At 42.5% G+C, this 26,336-nt stretch overlaps 1 protein-coding gene across 1 annotated transcript in view; it reads left to right on the top strand.

Annotated features, from left to right (window-relative positions):
• The window catches only part of KCNT1 (potassium sodium-activated channel subfamily T member 1), a 94,935-nt gene that overhangs the window by 55,237 nt on the left and 13,362 nt on the right, over positions 1–26,336 (top strand). Inside the window, exons 19-28 of the mRNA XM_078149167.1 lie at positions 5,044–5,149; positions 7,026–7,198; positions 11,416–11,487; positions 12,247–12,381; positions 13,401–13,512; positions 13,863–13,964; positions 15,320–15,403; positions 17,467–17,595; positions 18,470–18,490; positions 19,451–19,775. Coding sequence (XP_078005293.1) covers positions 5,044–5,149; positions 7,026–7,198; positions 11,416–11,487; positions 12,247–12,381; positions 13,401–13,512; positions 13,863–13,964; positions 15,320–15,403; positions 17,467–17,595; positions 18,470–18,490; positions 19,451–19,775 — 1,259 coding nt within the window. The remainder of the gene's footprint in view (positions 1–5,043; positions 5,150–7,025; positions 7,199–11,415; positions 11,488–12,246; positions 12,382–13,400; positions 13,513–13,862; positions 13,965–15,319; positions 15,404–17,466; positions 17,596–18,469; positions 18,491–19,450; positions 19,776–26,336) is intronic.

The raw sequence follows: 26,336 nt of genomic DNA on the forward strand, positions 1-26,336 counted from the left end.
AGGCTGACTGCCACTCAGGTTTCAACTGTGTTGCAGTTTATCTCAGAGGAAAAAAGTTCTTCATTCCAAGGGTATTAGAGAGTGAGTGATTAAATGGTTGTAAGAAATTTAAAGCTGAGACTTTGTTGTTTTTCAGTCATGTCTGATTCTTTTTGACCCCATTTGGGGTTTTCTTGGCAAAAATACTGGAATGGTTTCTCATTGCCTTCTCCAGCTCATGTTACACAGCAAACAAGGTTAAGTGACTTGCCCAGGGTCACACACAGCCAGTAAATGTCTAAGACCAGATTTGAACTCAGGAAGAGGAGTTTTCCTGACTCTATCCTAGAGTCTGGGGCACTACCGGCTGCACTCCAAGCTCCCCTGGAAGAGACTTTGAGAATCATCTATTCCAACTCTCATTTTACAGATGATGAAACTGAGGCCCAGAAATGATTTGCCTAAAATCATATAGACAATGAGTAACAAGATCAGGACTTGAACCCAAGGTCCTCTGATTCCAAATTCAGTGCTTTTTTCTATGCATTAAGAAACACCAGAATGAATGAGTGAATGAATGAATACTGTTGTAGATAAGTTCATCTTGTTAGTGCTCCAGAGAGGTGCTCATTATCTAATAAAAGTGGCTATTCTAGATAACCTGTCATTCTAGAGAACAATCTTAATCTTGGTTTTTACTCTAAGAAGATTGCTAATGATTTAAGTAAACGGTTATAGAAATAAGAACAGGACCTGTGCTTCATTGGTCTAGGGCACTCCCAAGTAAAGAAATTCCCTCTACCATTGCAGGGCCACACTTTCTCTGCAGCTCATAGTCTCAGAGAATTGCCTAGAGCCCTGGGAGGTCAGGTCAGTAACCTGTCCAGGGTTCCTCAGCCAGTCTGTGTCAAAGATGGGATCACTCACATCTTTCTGGCTTCTAGGCTTGTCCTCGATCTGCTACACCTGTGATATCAAACTCAAATCGAAACAGGGCCACTAAACCATGCAGAAGGATCCCTGTGGGCCACATACTGATTTAGAAAACCACATATAAATATCATCCATGTTCTATTGTATTTTTATTTTGTTAAATATTTCCCAATTGCATTTTAATCTGGTTCTGATGCACTGGGGAGTATTGTGGGCCACATGTGTGTCTCATATGTCTATTCTACACCTTGGCTACCTGGGGCTTGCTCTAGATTAATTTTTTTTTCTAGGTAACTTGTCACCCTCCTTTCTTTAGTTGTATAAACAGGAACATTTTGTGTCTGTTATGCTATCCTCCCTTCCTTTAACATGATCTCTTAAATCTGTATAGGGTTTTATGTTTCTCAAAATACTCTTACACTAATGAACTCATTTGACTCAGAATCCAATGCTGATCTTATAGAAATGGAAAAATGGGAACTGAAGGAGCCAAATGACTTGCCAAGTCCAAGGGCAAACTGCAGAGCCAAGACTCAAATTCGGATCCATTGATTCTAAGTCTAGCAGCCTTGCCCAGTGCTGCGGAAATGACTCACTATTTAGGACCACCAGGTTTTAGGACTGGAAGGGACCTTAGGGACCAGCTACTCATCCCTCTCATTTTACAGATGTGGAAATTGAGGCATAAGAGGGAAATTGCTTTTCTCAAGGTCACACAGGCAGGAAGTATCAGAGCCATGATTCTATCCCAATTTTTCTGATTCTAGGATCCATTGCTAGAGCACTGAGCCTAGAGTCAGTAAGACCTGAGTTCAGATCCAGCCTCAGAAACTTACTAGCTGTGTGACCCTGGACAAGTCACTTAACCTTGTTTGCCTTAATTTCCCCATCTGTAAAATAAGCTGGAGAAGGAAATGGCAAACCATTCAAATATCTTTGTCAAGTAAACCCCAAGTGGGGTCAAAAAGAATCGGAGATGACTGAAACAACTAAACAACAACAATGATCTGCTGCTTTCTCACTCTCTCTTAAAGTTGTATCCCTTCTGGAAAATAAAATACATTTGTGAGTTCCCCAAACACATGTCCATTTTGCTAATGTTCACAGAAGGGAAAAGAGTTAATAAATTCATGATGTGGGGTGAGGAGAGAGGAGAAGGCCATGTTTACACTTCTCTTTATGATGAAAAATTATCATTTGTTAGTGTAAGTAAGACTCTGTGTTTTGATTATAAGAGTCAGCAAAAAGAAAGTGCTGGCTGAGTCAGGGTTCCTGCTGGAAAATGCAAGATGTAAGAAATTCAAACACATCTTCATTGACTCATGGTCACACCACAGGTGTTCCTGCTTAAAACAAACAAATTATTAGCCTCACCATCAGAATTGTATCTGGGACCTTTATTCATGAATTTGTTCTTGTCTTTCCCTGCCAGGAAAATGATAACTCTGTCATTAGTTGAAAAATATTTGTGACTTATATTTCTGAAAAATATTTGTAAGCTGTAAAGAAAGCTAAGCTTTCTAAAAGATGGAAGTGATGTGGAAGTATTTTCAGGTATGAGGTAGCCTGTGCAAAGATACAGAAGTGAGAGGTGGCATGTCAAGTTTAGGGGAACAGCAAATGCTATGTTTGTCTGGAACAGAGTGTGGGCAGGACAGTAATGTGAAATAAGTCTGAAAAGGTAGGCTGAAGCTAGACAGTGAAGATCTTTCAATACCAAAATGAAGAGTTTAAATGAAGAGTTCATATTTTATCCTACAGGCAATGGGGAGCCACTGAAGATTCTCCAGGAGGAGAGTAACATGGCCAGACCTATCCTTAAGAAAGATTATTTGGGCAGCTATTTATAATGACCACAAACTTTCACTTTTGTTATATTTATTCTAATTTAATTAACAAGCAATTGTGGAGTATCTGATACATGCCCAGCCTTATACCATTACTTAGGAAGACAAAACAGAAGATGTTATTCCTGCCCACAAAGAATTCCTTGTCTAGTGGAAATTTGGCATAGTAGAAAGAGTTCCCAATTTGGATTCAGAAAAATCTCATGAGGACACCATGGAGCCATTTCATCACTCCCCATCTTTAAAATGGGGATAATATTACTTGTGATGCTGACTTAGCAAGATTTCTGGGAGGAAAGCATTTAAAGGCCTTAAACTACAGCCAAAATGTGAATCATTGCTATTGCTATGGCTATAGAGACAAGAGAACCATCTAGTTCAATCCCTTCATTTGACAGAAAAATAAACTGAGACCCAAGGAGAGGCAGTAACTTGGGCAAGACCTCCCAGATGGGCAGCCACAGAGTCATAATGTAACAAGGACAAGAGTAAGTGGGAGGGACAGGTAGAGTTAAGTGTACTTGTTGACTAGAGGATTTCAGAAAATTGAGAGATCAGTATGGGCTTGAGGAGCTAAGGCCAATTTCAGGAAAGGTGTGGGACTGGAGCTACTGCCTAAAGGAAGGAAGAGTTTAGCTAGATGGATATACAAGAATCCACTTTCCTTTGTGTTCCATTCAAATGCATCAGTCTTCACTGAGCCTCAGGTGCACCCACTGGTGCTGTGGGAGAGATAAGGTCCCAGCCTTCAAGAGCTTCTCTTGAGTTCACTCACATCTGTGCCCCTTCCTGCACTGGTCTACTGAATTTTTAAAGGTTAAACAAGGGTTTGCCAGCCAGCCATCCCTTTTCCAATTCCCTCTAGTCCCCCAGCCAACTCCCAACCAAAGAAAGAATAGAAAAGAGTGTTCCCCCTGTTCCCACTAGATTGAGTCAGACACCAGAAAAGTGGGGAATTCTGCTTCCTTCCTCCCCCTCCTCTTTGCATCATTACTTAGCATCCATTTAAAAAAAAAAAAAAAGAACCACCTTTGATTTTCCCAGCAGTCTCTACCAGGGACCAAAGCTGTTCTATGATGTTGGCATGCCCTCTTGTGGCTACTTGGGCCCACAGTTTGGTTTTAGATGTGCAAAGTGAGCCAAGTCCTTTTCGATTCTTGCCCTGCCTTCCAGCTCCCAGGCATGGGTCCCTGGAAGCCTTATTTTCTGCCACTCTCCAGCATAAACCCTCCACTACTGTCAGGTCTGCTTGTCCCCATTCCACCAAACACAGGCCATATGAGATCCCATCTTTCTTCTTGAAATGAATGCCCTGTCTTCTCTACTTCTTTAAATCTGCCCCTCTTTCGAGCCCACCTCAATTCCTTCAGAAAGAATCAAGCCTTCCCTGCCTACTCCATAATCATTTCTAACCTTCTCAGAATTCCTGCAGCACTTATAGAATAAGAGTCTTGGGGCTGAGAAGAATCAAAGAGTCCATTCCCTCCAACCCCCTAATTTTATAGATGAGGAAACTGAGGCCCAGAGAGGTTATGTAACTCTTTGTCTGAAATACATAGTCTTATACTGGATTTGCTACTTTGTAATATCCTTTCATTGTTTTACAGATCATGGGTCTTCTAAACTACATCAAATGATCTCTGGGGTCTCTTCTGACTCTCAAATTCCAAATATCTCTGAATCTATTAGAACCAATTCTCCTTGAGAGCAGGGACAATGTCATATCAATCAGCCAATCAGCAGGCATTTAGAAGATGCCTGTTATGTGACAGGTACTGGGGATATAATACAAAAATAAAATAGGCATATTTCTTGGACTAAATATGCCCAGGTCCTGGCCTCAGGGAGTTTACAGGCTAACGGGAGAAATAACATGTACATGTATAAATATATAAAATAATTTTGAGAGGACATGCCTTAACAGTTGGGAGGAATCAGGAAAGATTTACTGTAGAATGTGGTGCTTGAACTAAATCTTGAGGGGTGCCAGAAATTCCAAGAAGTGGACATGAGAAGGGGATGCATGGCAGCCATAGCATACAACCAGTCAAAGCAACAGAATGGAAATGGAGTGTAACATGGGCAGAACCATGTGGCTGACTCGCAGAGTTCACGGATGGCCATAGTGTATAAGAAAACCGTAAAGGTAGGAAGGGACCAACCAATATGGGGCTGGCCAGGCACATAGTTGCTCAATAAACAGCTGACATCCAATCTCTGAGTAATGTAATAGAGTAAGAAAATAATATATTTGATACCTGAAACTGGACTTCCTCTGTTCCAGGTATGTAAAAGGCTACCCTCCCAACTCACCATATATTGGAAGCTCTCCTACTCTGTGCCATCTGCTCCCTGTGAAAGCCCCTTTCTGCTGCCTGAGATTAGATAAGGTAAGAGGGCATCAGGTAAGACTCCTTCAGTCCAAGGCTCAAGAGGACCTAATAATATCACCTGTTGACACTATCTGACGTCTCTAACACTCTCCATGGCCAGTCACTCAGCAGGAGGTAATTAAAACAAACATATTTCATTAACTCCCTAAGCCCGCAAAAGGTTGGATTACAAGTAAGTACACGCCCAATCTGTTTCCTTCCTGTAAGAAGATAAAAGATGTGACCCACTAATATTGGCTAAAGCCTTATGGCTTTATGGCAGGATTGAGCTGGTTAGTCTTCATTTTACATTATATAAGATCACTTTCTGCCCCAGGGTCATGCATTCAGTTAGTTACCCAACTCTATGGAGTCGGCACCCACTGTGTTTCTATTCTCTGTTCTGAAGGTGATATTGTTTGTCCTTGTTATAAAAGTGACAGCCAGGGAGAATTTTGCACATAATTCAGGATACCTTCTTTGATAGGTCTTCAGAATGGGGCTTTGTTTGTTTGCCTTAAGTGTTGTGAATTCCCAGGATGTCATACGTGTACATTATTTGGGTGCATAGTCTAAAGCCAAGTACATAAGTACATGTGCATAAGATAGTGCATGCAACCTCCCCTATAGTCCCAGCCCATTGCCTCATCATGGTATGGAAGGGGCCCCTCAAAGGCCATGCCAGTGCAGCACAGGGTTTGGCAGGTGCAACTAAACTTAGAAGATTGTGAGCATGAGCCCAATGACAGATATCTGTCATCCAAGGACCAATCTTGCTAAGTTCAGAGAAGCTCATACCCAGATTGGCCACAGAATTAGCTATCACATCTACTAAGTTGTAGAGGGCTTGTGATCTGTGTCAGTGGAGAAATGTCCACACGGACAAAAACAGAGATCTTGAAATACTGAAGGAATGTACATAAGGAACTTCATAAACCTTCAGGTACAAAAGCACACGTGTGAGTTAATATTGTTGTTGTTATATAGAATTACAGAGTTTAAAAGTTAGAAAGGACCTCAGAGACCATACAGTCAGTTAATGGACATTTATTAAGTTCCAGGCACTGTGCTAAGCCCTGGAGATACAAAAAGAGGCAAAGAGTCTGTCCTCTCAAGAAGCTTAAAATCTAATGGAGGGGCTCACCAGCCAATGAAAATCTACATGAAAGGAATCCCCACTTTAACATACCTGACACATATTTAGCCTTGTTTGAAGACTTCCAAGCAAATTCCCCCAAGGAGGGGGAACCCATCACCTCTAAGGGTAACCCATTGGTAGAAAGTTTTTTTCCTGACACCAACCTTCAATTTGCCACTTTACAGTTTCCACCCACTGCTGCTGTTTCTGCCCACCGGAGTCAAAAAGAACAAAGCTAATCCCTCTTCCACATGACAGTTCTTCAACTGCTTTTGACAGCTATCATCACCTCACAGTCTTCTCCAGGCCAGCTCATTCTCATATCCCATGTACTCAAGACCCTTTGCCAGCCCATGTATTTTGTTTTCTTCAATAGAATGGTCTCTACTCCACAGTAACACACACATACACACACACACAATCCCTTTTAGAAAGCCAGTACTAGTCCAAAGGTTTGCGTTTTTCCCAAAATGGGCAATGATCTAGACAAAGATCTGTTTCTTTTCTAGAATGTAACATGGCATCCCATAATAGAAAAGTGAATGAAACTTTGAGCACCTCTGTCTGTTCTCCAGATGTTATCACCACATAAGTTACAAATAGAACATTGACTGTCTATATATTAATTCCCAGGGTGCTATTTTTGTGCAGGACAGTAGCCAACATGTTGACTGACTCTATCTGTCCTCTGGCATAGAGGCATAACAGAAACTCTGATTGACAGGATCTGTTCTCTGGATCTTATCTCCATCCCAGGGCTGCAAGCACAACAGTTATGAAGACGCTAAGGCCTATGGCTTTAAGAACAAATTGATCATAGTTTCTGCAGAGACTGCTGGAAATGGGCTGTATAATTTCATTGTTCCACTCCGGGCCTATTACAGATCTAGGAAAGAGCTAAATCCAATAGTTTTGCTTCTGGACAACAAGTAAGTCCCCTGACAAGCTGTTCCTTTTGTGTAACGAGCCAAAAAAGGAAGGACCCACTAATACTGGCTGGGCTTTTCTGGCTTTGACTAAGGCAGGATTGAGTTTGGTTGATCTACCCCAGGTAAAATGGAGTGGCCCAGCACTATGAATTCAGCCCTCCCCCTCCCCGGCCATGTCAGCAGAGCTAAGACATTTTGTCATTGGCGATTATCTCCCATTGCCTACACATGTCCTACACTCCCATCCCCTCAATACAACTTAAATTGAACTCCTCTCCCTTTTTCTGACTTTTGAAATACTAATCATTCTTCAACAATTCTAGAAAAAGCCTTCTGACAATGTTATAATGGGATGATTTATTAATATAGCATTCTTGACTCTCCCTATCTGCCTTTTCATCAACAGGGCATAAGCTCTGGATTGGGTTTCCAGAGGTGGAATGGGGATGGATCAAGCCATGCCAGGCCTTCCTAAACCTTGTTTTAACTAGATAGGCTAGTTAGGGGGTCAGTTCTACGGCCAGGGAATAAAGCAAAGATAATAGGCCTAGAAATGGTTCATTTGGAGATGGAAAAGCAGCTAGTCTAGGGGATAGTGAGCTCCTTGTCACTGCAAATGTTGAAAAGGCTAGTAGAAGATGAATATAAAACATTGTGAAGGTACTAAGTGTCAGGGATGCTAGAGCTCAAGATGATCTGAGATAGTTGTGAACCACAGAGATCCAGACTAGAGCTAAGATCTCATTGATAGAGGAAACTCTCAGCTAAACTCCTGCCAATGCAGGTCAGTCCTTTCTCCACAACTTTTGGTCTTAGAGAGTTGCCTAGAGCTTTAAGAGGTTAAGTGGCTTGCCTGGGGTCACCCATATGACCAGAAAGAAGACTTGAACCGGATTCTTCCTTTCTTTGAGGCCAGGTCTCTATCCATTATGCCATACTGCCTCTCAGTGAAGACTAAGGACCACAAAAGGGGCTTTTCAAGAAAACTACATTGTGGGGGAGACAGAGGGAGGTTCCAAAAAGGAGTACGATTGCTCAGGATATGTGAGAAACTGATAATCAACACTGGAGAGAAAGCAAAACTAATCAACCTTTTTCTTTTGCTTCTGTTTTCCCTGCCAAAGAGAATGATCTTGGCCTTGGGAAGGACAGAGCAAAAATAGCTGACAGGGAGACGAAACCCATAAAGAGATAGTGAGGAAACAGATATAGGCCCTGTACTACAGACCTCCCTTCAGGCTGACACGGAGACATTCAAGGCTCCTTTGGGGGCCAGTCATTCAGCCACCTGAGAATCCATTCTACTACATGCTGTCTTCTAGCTCTCACCTTCAAGAGTAGTCTTGATGAGTTCAAGTCACCAGGCTTGAATGAGCCAAGGCACTGAAAGAAACAGTGGATGTGATGGCCCCACAACTGTCAGTGATGGTGGTGACATTAATACCATGCTTGAAGGGTTGCTAAGTGCTTTATATACAAATAGATAACACAGTGGATAGAGCACTGGGCCTGGAGTCAGGAAGACCTGAGTTCAAATCTGGATTCAGACACTTACTAGCTGTGTGACCATGGGCAAGTCATGGAACCTGTCTGCCCCAGTTTCTCCACCTGTAAAATTGGAGGTAATAATGAAATGTAGATAATAATAGTACCTACAACAGGGGTGTTGTGAAGATCAAATAAAATAATATTTACAAATGAGATGATATGTATAAAGTGTCTGGCACATACTAGTTAATATTATACAGTGGCTGGTATATATATTAGGTGCTTAATAAATGCTTATTTCCTTTCTTCCTTCTTTGTCTTATTTGATCCTCACAACAATCCCATGAGGTGAGGATTCTAGGTATTTTTATGCACATTTTACAAATGAAGAAACTGCAACCCAGACAGTTAAAATGACGTGCTCACAGCTACACAGCTAGCAAATTTTAGATACAAAATTTGAACCCTAATGCTCAGTCTAGCACCTTTTCACTTCACCATGATGTCCTCCAAGCTCCAAAAGGCTGTGGATAATAGCAGAGGGACATAGAAAGGCAAATGTTATCCCAATTTTTTTTAAACAGGGAAGAGGGTAGAATCCACAAACTATAAGCAGGTGACTTTAACTTCGATTCTTAGTCAGATTTTAGAATTTATTATTAAAAGTAGCGTTTATGAGCATTTGGTAGGAGAAGAAATTAGTTGCTAGGAACCAGAATGACTTCATCTAGCAAAAGTCCAGTACAGTATGTCAGTTGGTTCTACTTTGTCCTTATTATAATGGAATGCTCACAGGGAAGGGGGGGAGATCCTGGTCAAAGAGAGTATATGTAGAAATTACTGTGATGTCAAAACAAAAGGTACCAAGAAATTTATTTTAAAATAGACGAAACTAATTTCCTTCATAATGAGAGTTATTATACTGGTAGATCAGGAGAAAATGTGGAAGTCATTTAATAATATTCAGCAAAGTCTCTTCCTGTTATTATCTTACATACGATGGAGAGATGAAGACAAGATGAGTCCAGCTAGGTAGATTCTCAATGGGTTGAATAATTGGAGCCCAAAAATAGCCTGTAATTGCTCAATGTCAACTAGAAAGCAGGCTTCTCGTGTAGTGCCTCAGGAATCTGTCCTTAGCGCTTTACTGCTTAACATTTTTATCTACAGCATAGATGAAAGCATCGATGGCAGGTTTGTCAAATTTGTAGATGACACAATGCTGAAACAGCTACTTTGTGGAATGATAAAATCAAGATCCAAAAAGATCTCAATAGGCAAAACAATAAGCCAAATCTAATTAGGTAAAAGTCCACAAAGACAAATGCAAAATCCTACACTCAGGTTCAAAAAATCAACCTTATAAGTACAAGATCAGGGAGGTATAGCTAGAGAGCCATTCCTGTTAAAAGAAAAGAAAAAAAAAAGAAACAACGGCATTTTAGTGGACTCATTTTCAGTCAACAGTACGATATGGGAGCAAGAAACAAAACCACAAAACAACCCTAATGTGGACCACATTGAGAGGTTTGGTATCTAGAACAAGGGCAGTGTTCTGCTGTCTTCTATCCTATTCTAACCACATATTGAGAGTTATTTTTAGTTCTGGGTGGCATACTTTAGGAAGCTAGAGACCAATCAGCTGAATGTGACCAGGTTAGTGAGGGGACTAAAGACCATACCATTCAAGGATCAGCTGAAGAAATTAGAATACTTTACTTGGAGAAGAAAGGACCTGAGACAGAACTCAACGCTGGCCTTTGAGTTTTTGAACGACTGTTGTGTGGAAGAGGAATTCAACTCATTCTACGTGGTGCCAGAAGGCAGAGCTAGAAACTGGCTAGACCAGAGGTGGGGAACCTGTGGCCTTGAGGCCACATGTGACCTTCTAGGTCCTTGAGTGAGGCCTTTTGACTGAGTCCAAGTTTTACAAAACAAATCCTTTTATTAAGGGAGGTTGTTCTGTGAAGTTTGGATTCAGTCAAAGGGCTACACTTGAGGACCTAGAAGGGCCTCAAGGTTGCAGGTTCCCCACCCTGGGTTAGACATTGCTGAGATGCAGGTTTAGTCTTTGTGTAAAGAAAATCATCCTGATATTAGAACTATCCAAAAGTGGAATGGACTGCTTTGGACAGCAGTGGTCCCTTCACCCCACCTCTACCCTTTAAACCAAGAGGAGTCTTTAAACAAAGGCTACATGAGCACCTGTCTGAGACTTGGCTCAGGAATGAGCTATATGACCTCTGACTAACTAGATAACCTCATTTAACTCAGAAATTCTACAGTACTATGGTTCAAAGCCAGTACTGTCTCCACAAGTGTACATTGCCTTTATTCTTTCCTTCCCAAACAGAATAGTTACCCCCAGGGGATCTTGGCCAGTCTTCAAAGGTGAATTTACATGTCCCTAGAATATAATTCACTAAGTCTGAGTGACCAATTGGGATGATTGTAGATTATGTCTAATTATGGCAGCTCCTGCCTAAGTTAGGCATATTTGGGGATAAGACAGAAGGGAAAGTCCAAGGAATAGTCCAGCTCCCTTTAGATGTTGGCTACCATAGCCTCCTTCTCTCCCTGGTGCCACTTAAGCCAAGATCACCCAGAGTTGCACATTAGATAAAAATGTCCAGGACCAGAGAAACCTTGGGGCCAATAACTGCACCAGGCTTAGCTTTAGGACTTTGAGCTTATTTCCTCCCTGACCTTTGGTGTTTGTGTCCCCACAGGCCAGATCACCACTTCCTTGAAGCCATCTGCTGTTTCCCTATGGTCTACTATATGGAAGGCTCAGTTGACAAGTAAGAGTCAGTTCAAGGGTCAAACTGTTTTGTGTTAGGTAGAGAAAAGAGAAGGGCTTCATAGTGGGGAGTGGAAGTGAGCCACCATGCCTTCTCTAGCCCCATGCCAGAATATCTTAGAAATAACCAAGAATTACAGGATTAAACTCCTCCCTAGTTACTTTCCCTTTCCTCCTGTCCTCCTAATTTCACTTCTTCTTTGCTTCTTCTATTTCCTCTTATCCACTTTTTATTCCCTTGGCTTTTATCCCATAGGGAAGTCAATCAGATGCTAATTAGGGCTAATGTTGAGGGTTGTGGTAGATTGGAGGAAAGAGAAGCAATTCAAACCCAAACTTTCCCTCCTCCTTACTTGCCCCTAGAAGCCATGGGAGAAAATGTGGATCATATCCAAACTTCCCATAGCCACATAGGAACATCTCCCATGGATGGAAAAGGAAATAGGATGGTGGCTGAATTCTCAGGCTTCAAAATTTTCTGAGAAAGAGGTCTGAAAGGTGCCTTCTCTCAAGTTTTGTGGCATGATATGTTGGTGTGTGGTAGATCCCTCCCCTGAGCTCACCCATCAGTCCCTGTCCAGCCCATATCCTCTCAGGCTTTCTTCACAACTCCTGTTCTCTTCAAGCTTCTCAGCTTCCATCCAGCCCTTCAGTATCTCTCCTCAGTGTGCATTCCAGCCTAGTTCCCACCAGGGTCTCAGTCTTTTCTGGTCTCATTTCTCCAACACTCTCTCTATGTGATATATTGGGTCTCTCTTAGCCTGGATAGCCTACTACAATGTGGTATCATATACGCCGATAACCTGGTGGTCGTGGACAAGGAGAGCACCATGAGTGCCGAGGAGGATTACATGGCAGATGCCAAGACCATCGTAAATGTGCAGACTATGTTCCGGTGAGTATGGGGAGAAGATGAGACACTATTTATTCACTGTCTGGAGAGGACATATTGTGATCCTAGTACTGCCCTCCCTGGTCTGGAGCCATCATGTCTTCCTCTCCTCCACTGAAACTTGCCAAGATCTCATTCTTGCAGTGCTCTGTTCCCTCTAAAATGACAAGTGGCTAACCTGATAAATCCATCTATGTTAATGGGATTTGGTAGAAGAATATGTCCAAGATTACATTGATAGATGGATAGACAACTAGAGGAACCTTAGAGATCATCTAGTATAGTGGTGTCAAACTTAAACAGAAAAAATGGAAGCAACATAACCATACAAAAGGACTCCTGTAAGCCACATGTTGACTTAGAAAAACACATATTAAGATTATCTATGTGTTACTGTATTTTTATTTATTATGTTACATATTTCCCAATTATATTTTAGTTTGGTTTGTGCCATGCTCAAGAGTATTGTGGGCCATATCTGGCTTATGGGCCATGTGTGTGACCTCTCTGATCTAGTTTCATTATTTACATTACCATTATTTACAAACAGGAAAAATTGACTTTCCCAAGGTCACATACGTAATACCCTAACAAAGCCAGGATTTATACCAAGATCCCATGACTCAATCTAATGTTCTTTCTGTTGTCCTCCACCCTGATTGGATTACATCAAGATTTTATAGATTGTTGAGCTAGAGAAGAGACCATCTTGTCCAACCTTCAGTCTTACTTTCATTTTCACATGCCACATTTCAAGGGGGACACAAAACATGAGACAAGTTAATTTCCCTTTCTGGGTGTCTTTTAGTCTGAACACCTGAAAAATGAGAATATTATACTAAATGATATCTATTCCCTTCCAGTTCTAAAACTCTATAAGCCAAGTTTCTACTCCTGCCTGCAGGTTGGACCTCCCTTTCTAAGGCAGCTATATATTGGGGAAACCTTCCTCTTATCTCCAGGCCTTGACAACTCTCCTTCCTAACAGTTATCCTCCCTTCTTGTCTCTCTTTTTTCTCTAGGTTGTTCCCAAGTCTCAGTATCATAACTGAATTGACTCACCCATCAAATATGAGGTTCATGCAGTTCCGGGCCAAAGACAGCTATTCATTGGCTCTTTCCAAACTGGAAAAGGTACGGTTTGTGCTGGCCAGGCCCCTGGGTTTTAATCTCAAGTTTCTGTGAAAAGCCCAATTTGTTCTATATCCTGCTATTGTCAGTTCCATCTTGGAAGCTAGGAAGAACCTTAAGAAAGACAAGATGGGATTATCAGGAGATTAGATCTTTCAGAGGATTCTTGAAGGAGTCCAGGAAAAATTTAATGAACAACTTAATTATTGCCATCAAGTGTGTGGGCTTTTTCCTAGAAGATTTCCCTTTGGTGTAACCAAACCTTGGTGTTTCATGGGGACCCCACTGCTATGATTTTCTGATTCTTTCCCTCTAAATAATGCCTAAACTTTATGTTCTGTTCTTTGCTACAGAGGGAGAGAGAGAATGGCTCCAATCTGGCATTCATGTTTCGCCTTCCATTTGCAGCAGGCAGAGTTTTCAGTATTAGCATGCTGGATACCTTGCTCTATCAGGTGAGGCACTGGTGAGATTTGCACCCAGACAAAGTGGATGACTCAAAGCGCTTCTCCTGGATAAGAGAGGGATTCTGTGTGTTTGTGCATTCTGTGTGTTGTGTGTGAACTAAGGGAAGGAAGGGGTACACTGCAGAAAGTCTGTGTATGTCTGTCCATGCATACAACAGTATGTATATTCAATGGTGGCTAAGTACGTATGTGTCCAAATGTGACAGTCTCTTGATATGTGTTTTGGGGATGAGGTAGACTCCGTGCATAGATGTTAATGTAGGAATGAATGAAATGAAGTGCAATGAAATGAAATGAAATAAAAAAGCATTTATTAAGTGATTATTATGTGCCAAGGACTGTAGTTAACACAGAAGATACAAAACTAGATGATCCCTGCTCTAACTGGGGGAGATAATCCATATAAAAGAATTCAGTGAATAGGTTAGATAAAAAGACCCAAAAGTCCTAATGGCAGTAGTCTTTAGGGCAGGTCAGCTAGGGGTCTGGAACTCATATCAACAGGGCTAATAGAAAGTCTTAGAAAACTTTAGGATGTAGAAGGAGGGCAGATGGTAAAGCTGGTGGTACTTTGTCTCTCTGAAAGATTAGTAGTTGGTGATTTCCAGCTCATCCAAGCGGTATGAACAGCCATGTTGTTATTCCCAACTGGCCACCCTGTGGGGTCTAGTCTCAGGTCAAGGGAGGACTAAAGGAAAGGCAAAAAAGAAGGACTCCCCTTGCTGGCAGTTCATCATAACTCTGCTGCCCCATGAGGTCTGGGCAGCCATGAACAGTCAGTAGAAGAGCAAAGAGAAAGCAAAGGGAAAGAGTTTTGCCTTGTGGGATTTGTCTGGGTGGGGGGAAATCTCGTGTGTGTGTGTGTGTGTGTGTGTGTGTGTTATGTATGTCCTTTTATAAAAAAAGTTACTGACACCTTCTGTCTTTACATTGCATTCATTTTCAAGTGTATCATTTCCCCCCATCCCATAAGCCATCTATTGTGACTAAAAAAAAGTTAAAAGGAAGGGTGGGAGGAAGCAGTATAAAACACCAACCAACATCAACTGCATCTGACAATATATCCAAAATTTCACCTGCAAAGGCTCCCACTTCTGCAAAAAAGGGAGAAGCGCATTTTCTCAACTCTTCTCTGGGGCCAAGCTCAGATCATTATCATTCCTATGGATGTTCATGTGTGTATGTGTGTATGTTCACATATGCAACAGTCTGTTGGATGACAGGCCTTACAGATGACAGTCTAGATATATGTGTTTGATGGGAAGGGTATCTGTATACATAGTTATCTGTGCCATTTTACTCAATTCTTGCTTTCTCTCTATCCTTTCCTCATCTTCTCCTAGTCATTTGTGAAGGACTACATGATCTCAATTACAAGATTATTGCTGGGTCTTGACACAACCCCAGGATCAGGATATCTCTGTGCTGTAAGTGATAGTTTCTTCTATATTTCCATTGACCTCCTAGATACTCCACTTAGAGGTCCTGGAACAATGCTTCAAATTCAAGAGGTCCAAAACCAACCTCATTGTCTCCTCCCCTACTAAAATCTGCCCTCCCAACCTCTAACCTCTATATCTGGTAATAGCATTTCCATCCTCCTACTCACTCAGGCTCTTGACATTGGCATCATCTTTGATTCTCAGAGAGGCAGCATGATAGTACAATGGAAAAAGCATTCATTGAATTTGGAGTCAGAGAACCTGGATTCAAATCCCATCTGTTGCCTTTACCACCTGTATGACCATGGGTGAATCACCTGGACTTCAGTATCATCTGTAAAATGAGGGGGTTGGACTATGGGATAACATAGCCTCTGAGGTCCCTTCAGCTCTAGATCATGGGTTCTTGACCCTTTTTATGAGTTGGACCTTTTTGGCAGTCTGGTGAAGCCATCAGACCCCACCTCAGAATTATGTTTTTAAATGTATAAAATACATCAATCAGGAAGCTATCGCCACAGTCTAAATTCAAGGTGATAAGAGACTGAACTAGAGTAGGATCAGAAGATGTAGAAAGGAAGGGGTAGATGTGAGAGACTTGAAAGGAGAATCAACAGGATTCAGCAATTAATTAGGTGTAGGAGGTGGGGGTACAGGAGGATTCCAAGATGTCAAACCAGAGTGACTGACAGGTTGGTTGTGTCATCAACAGAAATAGGCAAGCTGGGAGAAAAAACCCAGATGGGGGGAAAAGGGGTGCAGATGATGAATTGGGTTTTAGGTTTGTTGAGTTTGAGGTACAAAATAGATGTTAAGGCAATTCTACTTTAGAAATATCTCCATCATCTGGTCCCCTTCCATTCCTACAGTAGCCACCCTAGTTCAAGCCCCCATCTATGGTCTACTGTGATGGCAAAATTACAGAATCAAAGAGTATGAGAGTTGACAGAGACTTCAGCAGTCTCCTGGTCTAACCTATACGCAAAAGGAATCCCTACTATGGCCTATCCAACAAGTGATCATCCAGCCACTGAGTGACGCTCTTCAGTGAAGAGTACCCTGCCTGAATGGTCTTCCAGTCTCCAGTTTATCTCTTCTCCAGTGTCTTCACACTGCTGCCCAAGTAATCTTCCTAGAATCCTGCCACTGCTTTGCTTAAAAAATCTTCACTGGCTCCCCATCGCCTTTGAAATAACACAAAAAAATGTCTAGCTTATTTCAGACTACTCTCCTTCCAGCCACTCTACCTTGCAACCAAACTAGATCATACTATATCCCCCTCCTCTAGTGTGCTATACCCATGCCATTTTTATATGATCCCACTCACCTGGAATGGATTACCTTCCCCAATTTACCACCACAATGCACCTCTCAAATTTCCATTTGTCGAAGTCCTTCCCTTTCTTTAAGATCTAACTTGTGCCATCACCTTGCCTTTCCTAACAACCATTGGCCCAAATTAAAGTGATCTCTTCCCATCCCTCAAATTTCATAGCACTTTGCCTGGACCTCTCCCTTGTACCTCAATCATTTGTGTATATGTCTTTTGCTCCTAATTTTTTTAAGTTAAAAACTTCTTAATAAAATAAATAATTAGAAGGAATTTGTAAAAAAAAAAAAAAAAGAATGTAAGCTTCTTAGGAGTAAGGTCTAGATTGTATCTAGCACCCCTAGCACCAAGCATAGTACCTTGCACATCCAAGGTATTTAACCAATGTTTGAATTAGAATGTAATTTGGCCTGAGCATTGAATGAGATGTTGGATTTGAAGATGGTGGCAATCTAGGGATAGGGAATAATGTAAGAAAAAGGTATATAGGAAGAAAAGCACAGGATATGTTTGGGGAATACCAAATAATCAAGGTTAGGCTCTAATAAAGGGTGTAATGTGCACTAAGATGAGAAAAGTAGATTACATCTAAACTGTGAACAAGGACTTTGAGGAACAGACTAAAAAGTTCGCATGTTATTCGATTTTTTAAGAGCTCCTTAAAGGCTTGCCAGTCTCAGTGCTCAGTCCCTTCCTAAAAGACTTTTTCTTGCCCCAGATGAAGATCACAGATGATGACCTCTGGATTCGGACTTACGGCCGCCTCTTTCAGAAGCTCTGCTCATCCAGTGCTGAGATCCCCATTGGCATCTATAGGACAGAGTCTCACATGTTTTCCACATCAGAGGTAGGGAATGGAACCAAGCCCTGCAGTTTACTAATGGGCCACCGCCAGAATTTGTCAACTCACATGACTCACTCTCATAATGTCCCAGGGGAGGAGCCTTCCCATCAGTGCTGCTGGGAATTTCACTGTTGAGAAATTCAGTTTAGTTCTTATGGGTACCTACGATATCAGAACTGGAAATAACCTCAGAGACCATCTAATCCAATGTATTTAACAGATGGCTGAGCTGAGGCTTAGACTGTAGAAGGAGTTTGCCCAGGGAAACCCAAAAAGTTAGTCGCAAATCCAAGGATATAATCCAAGTCCCTCGCTTCCGGTTTGTAACTCTTTCCACAACCCTTGGGAACTACAAAGCCACAAGCATCTCTGCATTTGCCAGCTCTACTCTTCTGTTCTTTGGCTTTTCTCTTTTAATTTACCCGTGGGTTTTTTTCTTTAATCCCTGGTGTGCCATCCTGCTGTGAACACAGTATTTAGATGCTAATTTGCTACAGCATCAAGAGCCAGTGTGCCCCTGGTGATACACAGTAGAACAGCTAAGAAATATGGCGCCACACAGCAGGTGAAAGAGGCATTCCTTTTAGAGAATGCCAAGCTGATCCCCTGAGATCTTGGATCAACTTCAGCGCGCAATGGGCTTGCACCGAGAGTCTGGTTCTAAGCCCCTGTGTTGCCAGCTGGTGTAATTATCAGAGAAATCAGATTATCTGATTCTAAGGATTTTCTATAGTGTTCAGTTCAGAGGGTGTGAGCCCCTGCTTTCTTGTGGACCGTGGCCTAAGACTTAGGGCCTAGCCGGGGGGCAAGCAGAGTCTGGAAGACTGGTGATACATTCTGAATTAACCCAAACTGCATGTAATTTTCTTTTGTACAGCCTCATGACCTCAGAGCCCAGGTGAGTAATATTTGCCCTTAAAACGTTAACTGAATTTTTTAAAAAGCCAATTTGGTACCTCACAATCATTATAGAAAATCCTACCTGAGCCATAAAGTCCCAGGTTGCATGAACTGATACAGATAAAGATGCTATGCTTTGGCACAGATCCTTTGGGCTCTGGCTCAGGCTGGGGCAGCAGGGAGGACAAAAGATGTTCTTAGAGATTTGCTACATGAAGTGGTGTGGCCAAAGAACCGGGTGTCTTGCTTCTTTTTAACTCTATTCTGCTTTCTTACTGCAATGAAAGAACAAAATTCCAGTCATTCAAAGTCCACTCAAGTACTTACTGAGCTCCCCACAGCCCCGTCCCTGGGTTAGAGGCACAGTGGGGACAGTAAGAGGAAGGATCACGTTCTCTGCCTATGGTGTACTTGGGACAACGAGGTGAAGAAGACAGAGAGCAAATGAAACCAATTTCTTAGAGGACAGTTTACAATAATGTGCTGAATTAAATATATTTCTCTATCATTCTGTGGCACAAATACTAAATGTTATGTACAAGTGTTTCTCTAGTTATCCAACATCTGCCATTAACCCTAATTCAAACATCTGTGATTTCATCGGTGTAGGTAGCCCCTCCCCCTCCCTATTAACACAGGACATCAACGTTTTGGGAGAGTTACTATTGTCAAAATATTCAATACCCTGCCTTCAACTTGATGGTGATTTAGCTCAGCTAGTCCTCCAACATCAGGCATAGTTTGGAAATAGATCATATTCAAAAAAGTAGACTATTCAAGCTGCAAATGTTGCTCTCAGAATAGGGCCACTAAGAAGAAGAGTAGAGAAATGACTCACGGCATAGCGCCAGAGCTGGGATGAGAGCCCAGATCTTCAAGCTCCTACTTCCGTGTTTTTTTCCTACTTTGTCCTGCTGCCTCTCCCCCTTACCTTACCAATTTTCATTGGTTTCTCCAGTCCCAAATCTCCGTTAATGTGGAGGACTGTGAGGACACCAAGGATGTAAAGGAGCCCTGGGGTAGTAGGTCCGGGAGTGGAACCAGCCACCACCGCCCTCACCGCAACTCCTGCGCCAGCGACCAGTCCGATCACCCCCTCCTCCGGCGTAAGAGCATGCAGTGGGCCCGCCGCCTCAGTCGCAAAGGTCACAAGAACACAAGCAAGACAGCTGAGTGGATCAACCAGCAGCGCCTTAGCCTCTATAGGCGTTCAGAACGGCAGGAGCTGTCTGAGCTCGTCAAAAACCGAATGAAACACCTCGGACTCCCCACCACAGGCTATGGTAAGTGGAAGGTGAGAAAGGAGACGTCTGACCACATTCCGTTAAGCACCCTGGGCCTTGAGGAGTTAACGCGTCTCCAGGATCTGGGGAGAATCTCCTCATTTTATAGCAGCTGGGGAGAAGGAGAGTATCTGTGACTTAGCACACGTGTGGTCTTAACCAAGGAACATTTTTCCACAGCTGTGCTAGAGATGCGCCCCCCCCAACCCACCCCACCCCATGAGCCTCCTTCCCCTCCCCTCCTGTATGATGAGGGTATATCTCTGGGCAGGGTGGGGAGGTCTCTGTTTTGGAGTTAGACCTTAGGGTTCAGACAAGTATAAGTCCCAGGGTGCACAGTGTCAAGCCAGGAATCCATCCTGAATTTGGCCTGAAGTCCACCTCTAAGTTGTGCTGAAGTCCCTAGTCCTTGATTTTCTTGCATTTTTCTTTTTAAAGACACGCATCCTGCTATTTATGTGTTTCCACAGCTGCTCACCTTAGAGACCATCTAACCTGCCCTCCTCATTTAACAGATGATGAAACTGAGGTCAAGAGAAGGTCAAAGAGTAAGTTAGTGGCAGATCCAGGAGAAGGAAACCAACCTCCCGGTTCCCAGTCTGGTCCTGCATCACCCTCTGCTCTGTCCCAGAGAGCAGTGAACTGTGATGTGGAGGCCAAGTTGAGTGGGATGTCTAGGGGAAAGCACAGGAGACCAAAGTGAAGGGTGTGAGTTGGGGAAAAGGGGTAGATAAGCTCAAATAGTTTGGGTGGGATCATGTTACATCAATCTGAGGGGCCTGAATGGGCCACTTGGGAGCTCGAGTCTTTCATTTCGTGTGTGTGTGTGTGTGTGTGTGTGTGTGTGTGTGTGTGTGTGTGTCTGTCTGTCTGCCATGAGGCTGATCTTCAGAGCAGGAAACCACAAGGTCACATCTCTGCAGCCTTTAAAGACCAAAATTATCAGGAACAGACCTCCACTTGGAAGTTAGGGTGGGGCAGCAGAAGCATGAACTCATCCTCCCAGCTCCTCTCTCCTCTCTTCTGTTGTTGCTTTTTGGTTGGGTTTTTTTTAAACATAATTGCCTCTGCATTATCCTCAGAAAATCTCATGGTCAAGTTCTTAAGGGTGAGCATAATTCTTTGAGCAAGTACATGAGGATGACACCACTCCCCATCTAACCCATGTAGATACAAGGCCCAGCAAGACACTTTAAAAACCAGAACCCTTACTAGCCCCCAACTCAAGGACCACATTGCAGCAAGTGGAGAAAGAGAAAGGCCAGGACTAGCATCGCTGACAATCATTTAATAATAGCTTACATTTATATAGCACCTACTATGTGGGAGACATTGAGCTAAGCACTTTACAAATATTAATCTCATTTGATCCTCAAAACAACCCTGAGAGGTAGATGTTTTTATTATCCCAATTTTACTTAAAGGGGAAACTGAGGCAAACAGAGGTTAAGTGACTTGCCCCAGGGTCATACAGCCGATAAGTGTCTGAGGTCAAATTTAAACTCAGGTCTTCCTGACTCCAAGCCAGGCACTCTATCCACTGTGCCACCTAGCTGCCCTAGATGGTAATGTCTGCCTCTCATATGAAATAAGAAGAAACAATGAGTAAGGAGCAGGTGGATAGAATGAGGAAAGCAGAGAGCTTTTCAGTTTTTCTCAAGGCTGGTTTTCACAATATAACTTTAACGTTTACCTTAAATGGTATGGTATCCCCAGAGTATCATATGTGCACATATTAAAATACAAAGACCTATTCATGAGATCATAAGATCATGGAATGTAGAAATGGAAGAGATTATGGAGATCATAAATTTCAAGACCCTGATTTTACAGATGAGAAAACTGGGAACAGGGGAAGTGATGTGATTTACCATAGGTCACACAGGTATCATGAGGGGTAGGAGGAAAAGAGGAAGGAAGGGAAGGGGAATAAGCATTTATTAAACTCCTATTATGTACTGGGAACTCTGTTAAGCACTTTACAAATATTATCCCATTTGGTCCTCACAACAACCCTGAGAGGTAGGTGTTATTATTATCCCCATTTTACAGTTGAGGAAACTTAGGCAGACAGAGGTTAAGTGACTTACCCAGGACCACACAGCTAGTAAGTTTCTAAGGCTATCTTGGAACTGAGGTCTTTTTGACTCCAGGCCCAACGTTCTATTCACTGTAACATTAGCTGCTTCTGTAGTAGACAGCATAGAATTTGAATACAGATCCTCTGATTCCCAATCCACTCTTTTTTCCCCTGCACTATGCTGCCTTTCAAAGGTAACTAAAATGATTTTTTGATCCAGTATTGTGGTCTAACTACTTCTCTATTCCCTTTTCCACCAATGGCAAATAATTGAAAATTTTTGGTTTGTAATTGTGTGTATTATTATTTGTATCTCTTGGGTCGTTAAATATGAGCCTCCATACTCTATTATATTACTATATTTCATACTATATTATAGAACATACTATGAATCTTGAATCCTGGAATCTCTGCTACCTCCAAAGCCAATTCAGAATAAGAATTTTTAGAAACAAATCACAATCACATTTGAGTGAGCAGGGGAAAGTTTTGGGGAGAAGGAGAAAGGAACCCTACCTACAGAGCCAGAACTTTCACACTACTCCTAAATAATATTCTTTCTGTCACACATACACACACACACACACACACACACACACACACACACTTCATGGAAAATAAAGACTTGAATCCAGCTTTATGCATGTTCATGGAACCCAAACTCTCAGAGCCAACACAAGGTCCTTGATTACACTCTTCAGCTACTCACCTCCAAATAAAAACACCATACCTCAAAGACCATCTAGTCCAACCCATTTTACAGATGAGGAAACTGAGTCTTAGAAAGGTTGAGCTAAACCCATGGTCACACAGCTGGTTAAGTGTCAGAAGCAGGATTTGAATCCAGGTCATCCTGACTCTACCTCCAGCCCTATAATCATTGTGCAAGAGTGCCCCTAGTACTTAAGGTATTTTCTGCTATTAAATGTTACCTCTGGGAAAGGTAATGAGATTGAGCTATTATCAATCACTCATACATTAGTGTGAATTAGCTCACTGGACATTTTCCAAGAGACCTGGGGGATGGAATTTAATGGAGGACAGGGGAAAGGGGCAATGAGAGATAGAATTTCAAAGGTAACCTTGACCAATGGCCCAGCTCAGCCACAGGCCAGCTCTGCAGTATGGGAACCTGCATGAGAAATCCAGTTTGGCTCCCTTCACAATGAAAGCAGCCCCAAGCGTGAAGGTCTTAAATGGCAGTAGGTTCTTAGGAAGGAACAAGAAGTACTTGGACGTCATCCTTTAACTCCCGCGTGTTAGCGCCCTTGGAATCTTGTTCCGGTGGGCTATCCTCTCCTGGCTGCGTTCTCATTCTCAGGCTGCTGGGGCATCTGGGGCATCTGATACACCCAGCAACCTGGGCGCGCGCATTGGTCTGCCTTCTAGCCTTGTTATTTTTTTTCTCCTCTACTTCCTTTCCCCCTCCACGCGCTGGTCCAAGCTGCGGAGCCTTCCTCCGTCTCTGATACTTGCCCAATCGCCGCTTGCTGATCTTTCTCTTTCTCTCTTTGTTTATGTCTGTACCTCTTTCTGTGTGTTCTGTAGAGGATGTAGCAAATTTAACAGCCAGTGATGTGATGAATCGTGTAAACCTTGGATATTTGCAAGGTAATTCTGCTCCCCACAGAGAGTCGAGCCCGACTCAGAGCACACAAGCATGTTAGGAACATGCCAGCTCCCTCCACTGACTGGTGCCTCCCCAACCAGCCCCTCCCTTTCTGGTTGGGTTGGGCTACAGCAGAAGAGGATAGAGATATTTGGGACCCTGAACTAAAGGGTACCCCTGAAAAGAAAATAATATTCAAATAAAGACCAGGGACTGAGATTGATACTCAAATCAGTGCTCTGGAAAGCAGGGGTTACTATCCCCATTTCATAGTAAGGAAACTGAGGTACACAGAAAAGCGACTTACTCAGTGTCTTACAGCTAGTTCAAAGGGCTAAGGCAAAATCAGAACTGGAACCCAGGTCTGCCAACTCTCATTCCAGGGTTGTTTAAGTTTTTCCCCTAAACCAAACTCCCTTAAAGGGCTCCTTTTCCAAAGATAACTGTAAAAATAAAAAAAAAAAAGCCCAGATGTTAACACTGTGGTCCTTGGGCATTAATAATAATGACGCTCGAGCCCCACTCAATACTTTTGATACAGCAGTGAGGGGCATTCTCTTACCCTAGACTTACACCAGACAGAAGAGCATACTCACTCACTTTGCACTAAGACCAGATCAGGGAAGGAACAATCAATGAAAATTCTCTTTGAAGAATGTTGGCCAATACAGGCCCATGCTTGACCTTTTATAACCAATCAGCAATTTGCGTATCAATTGTTGCTTTGGAAATGGGGGCTTCTGGTAGAAACTAGAACCCTGGACATGGAGTTGAGAGCCTGGGTTCCAATCCCAGCCCTGATACTTAATAGCTAAGTGAACAAGGGCAAGACCATTTACACCTCTCAGCCTCAGTTTCCTCTATAAAATGATAATCTCCCTTTCTATGATAATTTCCATCTATAAAATAATAAGAATACTTATACTACCAACATCACAGGATTGTTATGAGAAAAGCACTGTAGAAATCTGAAAGTGCCATAGCAATGTGACCTATTATTTTCGTTACCTGAAATCAACTTTTATATCCTGTATCATTTTTGCTATTCATTTATTTAAACAAATTTGCCATAGTTAGTAGCAGGGAAATTTCAGCCCAGCCTCCTCCAGAATTGTGCTATGTTCAAAATTCATATCTGAGTTGGTTAAGCTTTCTGTTCTAGATTGGGGCTTTCCCCCTTTTTTGTATGTCCTGGATCCCTCTGACAGTCTGGTGAAGTCTATGGACTCCTTCACAGAATAATATTTTTAATTGAAAATTTATATAATTACAAATATAATTAAATACAGCTACCAAAAAGATTTTTTTGTAAAGTTCATGTATTCCAGGTTAAGAATCCCTGTTAGATGTAATTCATTAATGTTGAGCTTGGAATTCTAATCAGAAGGCTCCATCAATTCCAGCATCCCTTTAACAAGAGTAACATTAGGCTTAGAAGAGGCTGAGAGTTGAAAGCCTTCTACTCATTTTCAGCTACCAGTCCTTCTATTTGGGGTAACTCAAGGGGAGAGGCTGCTCAGTAGAATCTTTCCCCCCAGCAGTCACTACCTTCCTTTGCCACTAAAACAAAGGCCCCTGAAACTACCACATGCCTGATACACCCCTGAGCATTTCCAGATGAGAGGACTTGGCCTTAAGACTTATCCAGAGCCAGAGTTTTAAGCTAAGTTTAAGTATTTCTCCTAGAACTGGAGGGAAATCCACTGCCCAGTAGTGCTTAGAAATACCCTAAACCAGGAGTTCTAAAACTTTTTTGTGTCCTGGACCCTTCTGGAAATCTGGTAAAAACTATAAACCTATTCTCAGAATAGTGTTTTTAATGCATAAAATGAAATACATAGGATTGCAAATGAAATTGGTTATATTGAAATAAAGTTATTGGAATATTTTTTAAGATAAATTCATGGGCTCCAGGTTAAGAACTGCTGTCCTAGACTGAAAGGCAGTAAGGTTCTGGGAATGTATATATCAGGCCTCTAGAGGTAGGGAGATCAGGATGGCCACTCTAACCTCTTACAGTTTGAGGGAATTTAATGTGCTTGGGTTTATGGGTTCTAGCCCTGGCTAGAACGCAGTGGATGGGAAAAGTTGGCATTTTCTTACGATCGTGTGCTTTTCTTTTGTGCCCCCACCTCCCTGCAAAGACCTGGTTCCAGGAATGATTTTCATGGAAGGCCCATGCCTTTATAGTATACTGCTACTTCCTGGATGGTGCTGGCCAAAGCTGAGATTCACTGTTTATCCATTTCCCCCTCAAGCCAACTTCTAAAAGTGCTTGACTTGGGCACACCAATTCCTAAGGCTCAGGAGTCTCTCCTTTTGTGGGTTGCTTCTCCATAGCCAATGATGAAGTCTGCCCTGGAAATGGTATCATTGGTACCCTACACTGATCTGTCCTAAGGCCATACAGCCCCAGGACAGTGGCAGTATAATGCATGGGTGAACGCTTGTATACAGTGCATGATGCCATTTGACAAACGGCTTCTCCGTGAAATGGGGAGCCTCGCCCACAGTGCCCCATACACCACCCCCTCCCTATCATGCCACTGGCTGCACCCTGAGGATGACTGAGATTGAACAGGTCTGTTTGTCCTTCATCCCACCCTCCTGGTTTTCTGCTCCTCTTTCCCCGTTCCTTCCTTACTGTAAGGCTCCTGGGCAGGATACTAGCCGTGCTGACGGGCAAACACATCTCCATCCCTGTGACATTCTTATGGACAGGGCAGGAACGTATGGTCAAGCCATGAGGAAAACTTGATTTTATACCTACAGTGCACTTGTTATCATCCCTCAGAGGATTCGCTGGAAATATCCCAGAGATTATTAATATCAAGTAACAAATTCAATTAAGTATTTCAATCTAATAAAACTT

The sequence above is a fragment of the Phascolarctos cinereus genome, unplaced genomic scaffold (genome assembly GCF_003287225.1).
Source record: "Phascolarctos cinereus isolate Bilbo 61053 unplaced genomic scaffold, phaCin_HiC Scaffold_2;HRSCAF=192, whole genome shotgun sequence".
NCBI lineage: Eukaryota > Metazoa > Chordata > Mammalia > Diprotodontia > Phascolarctidae > Phascolarctos > Phascolarctos cinereus.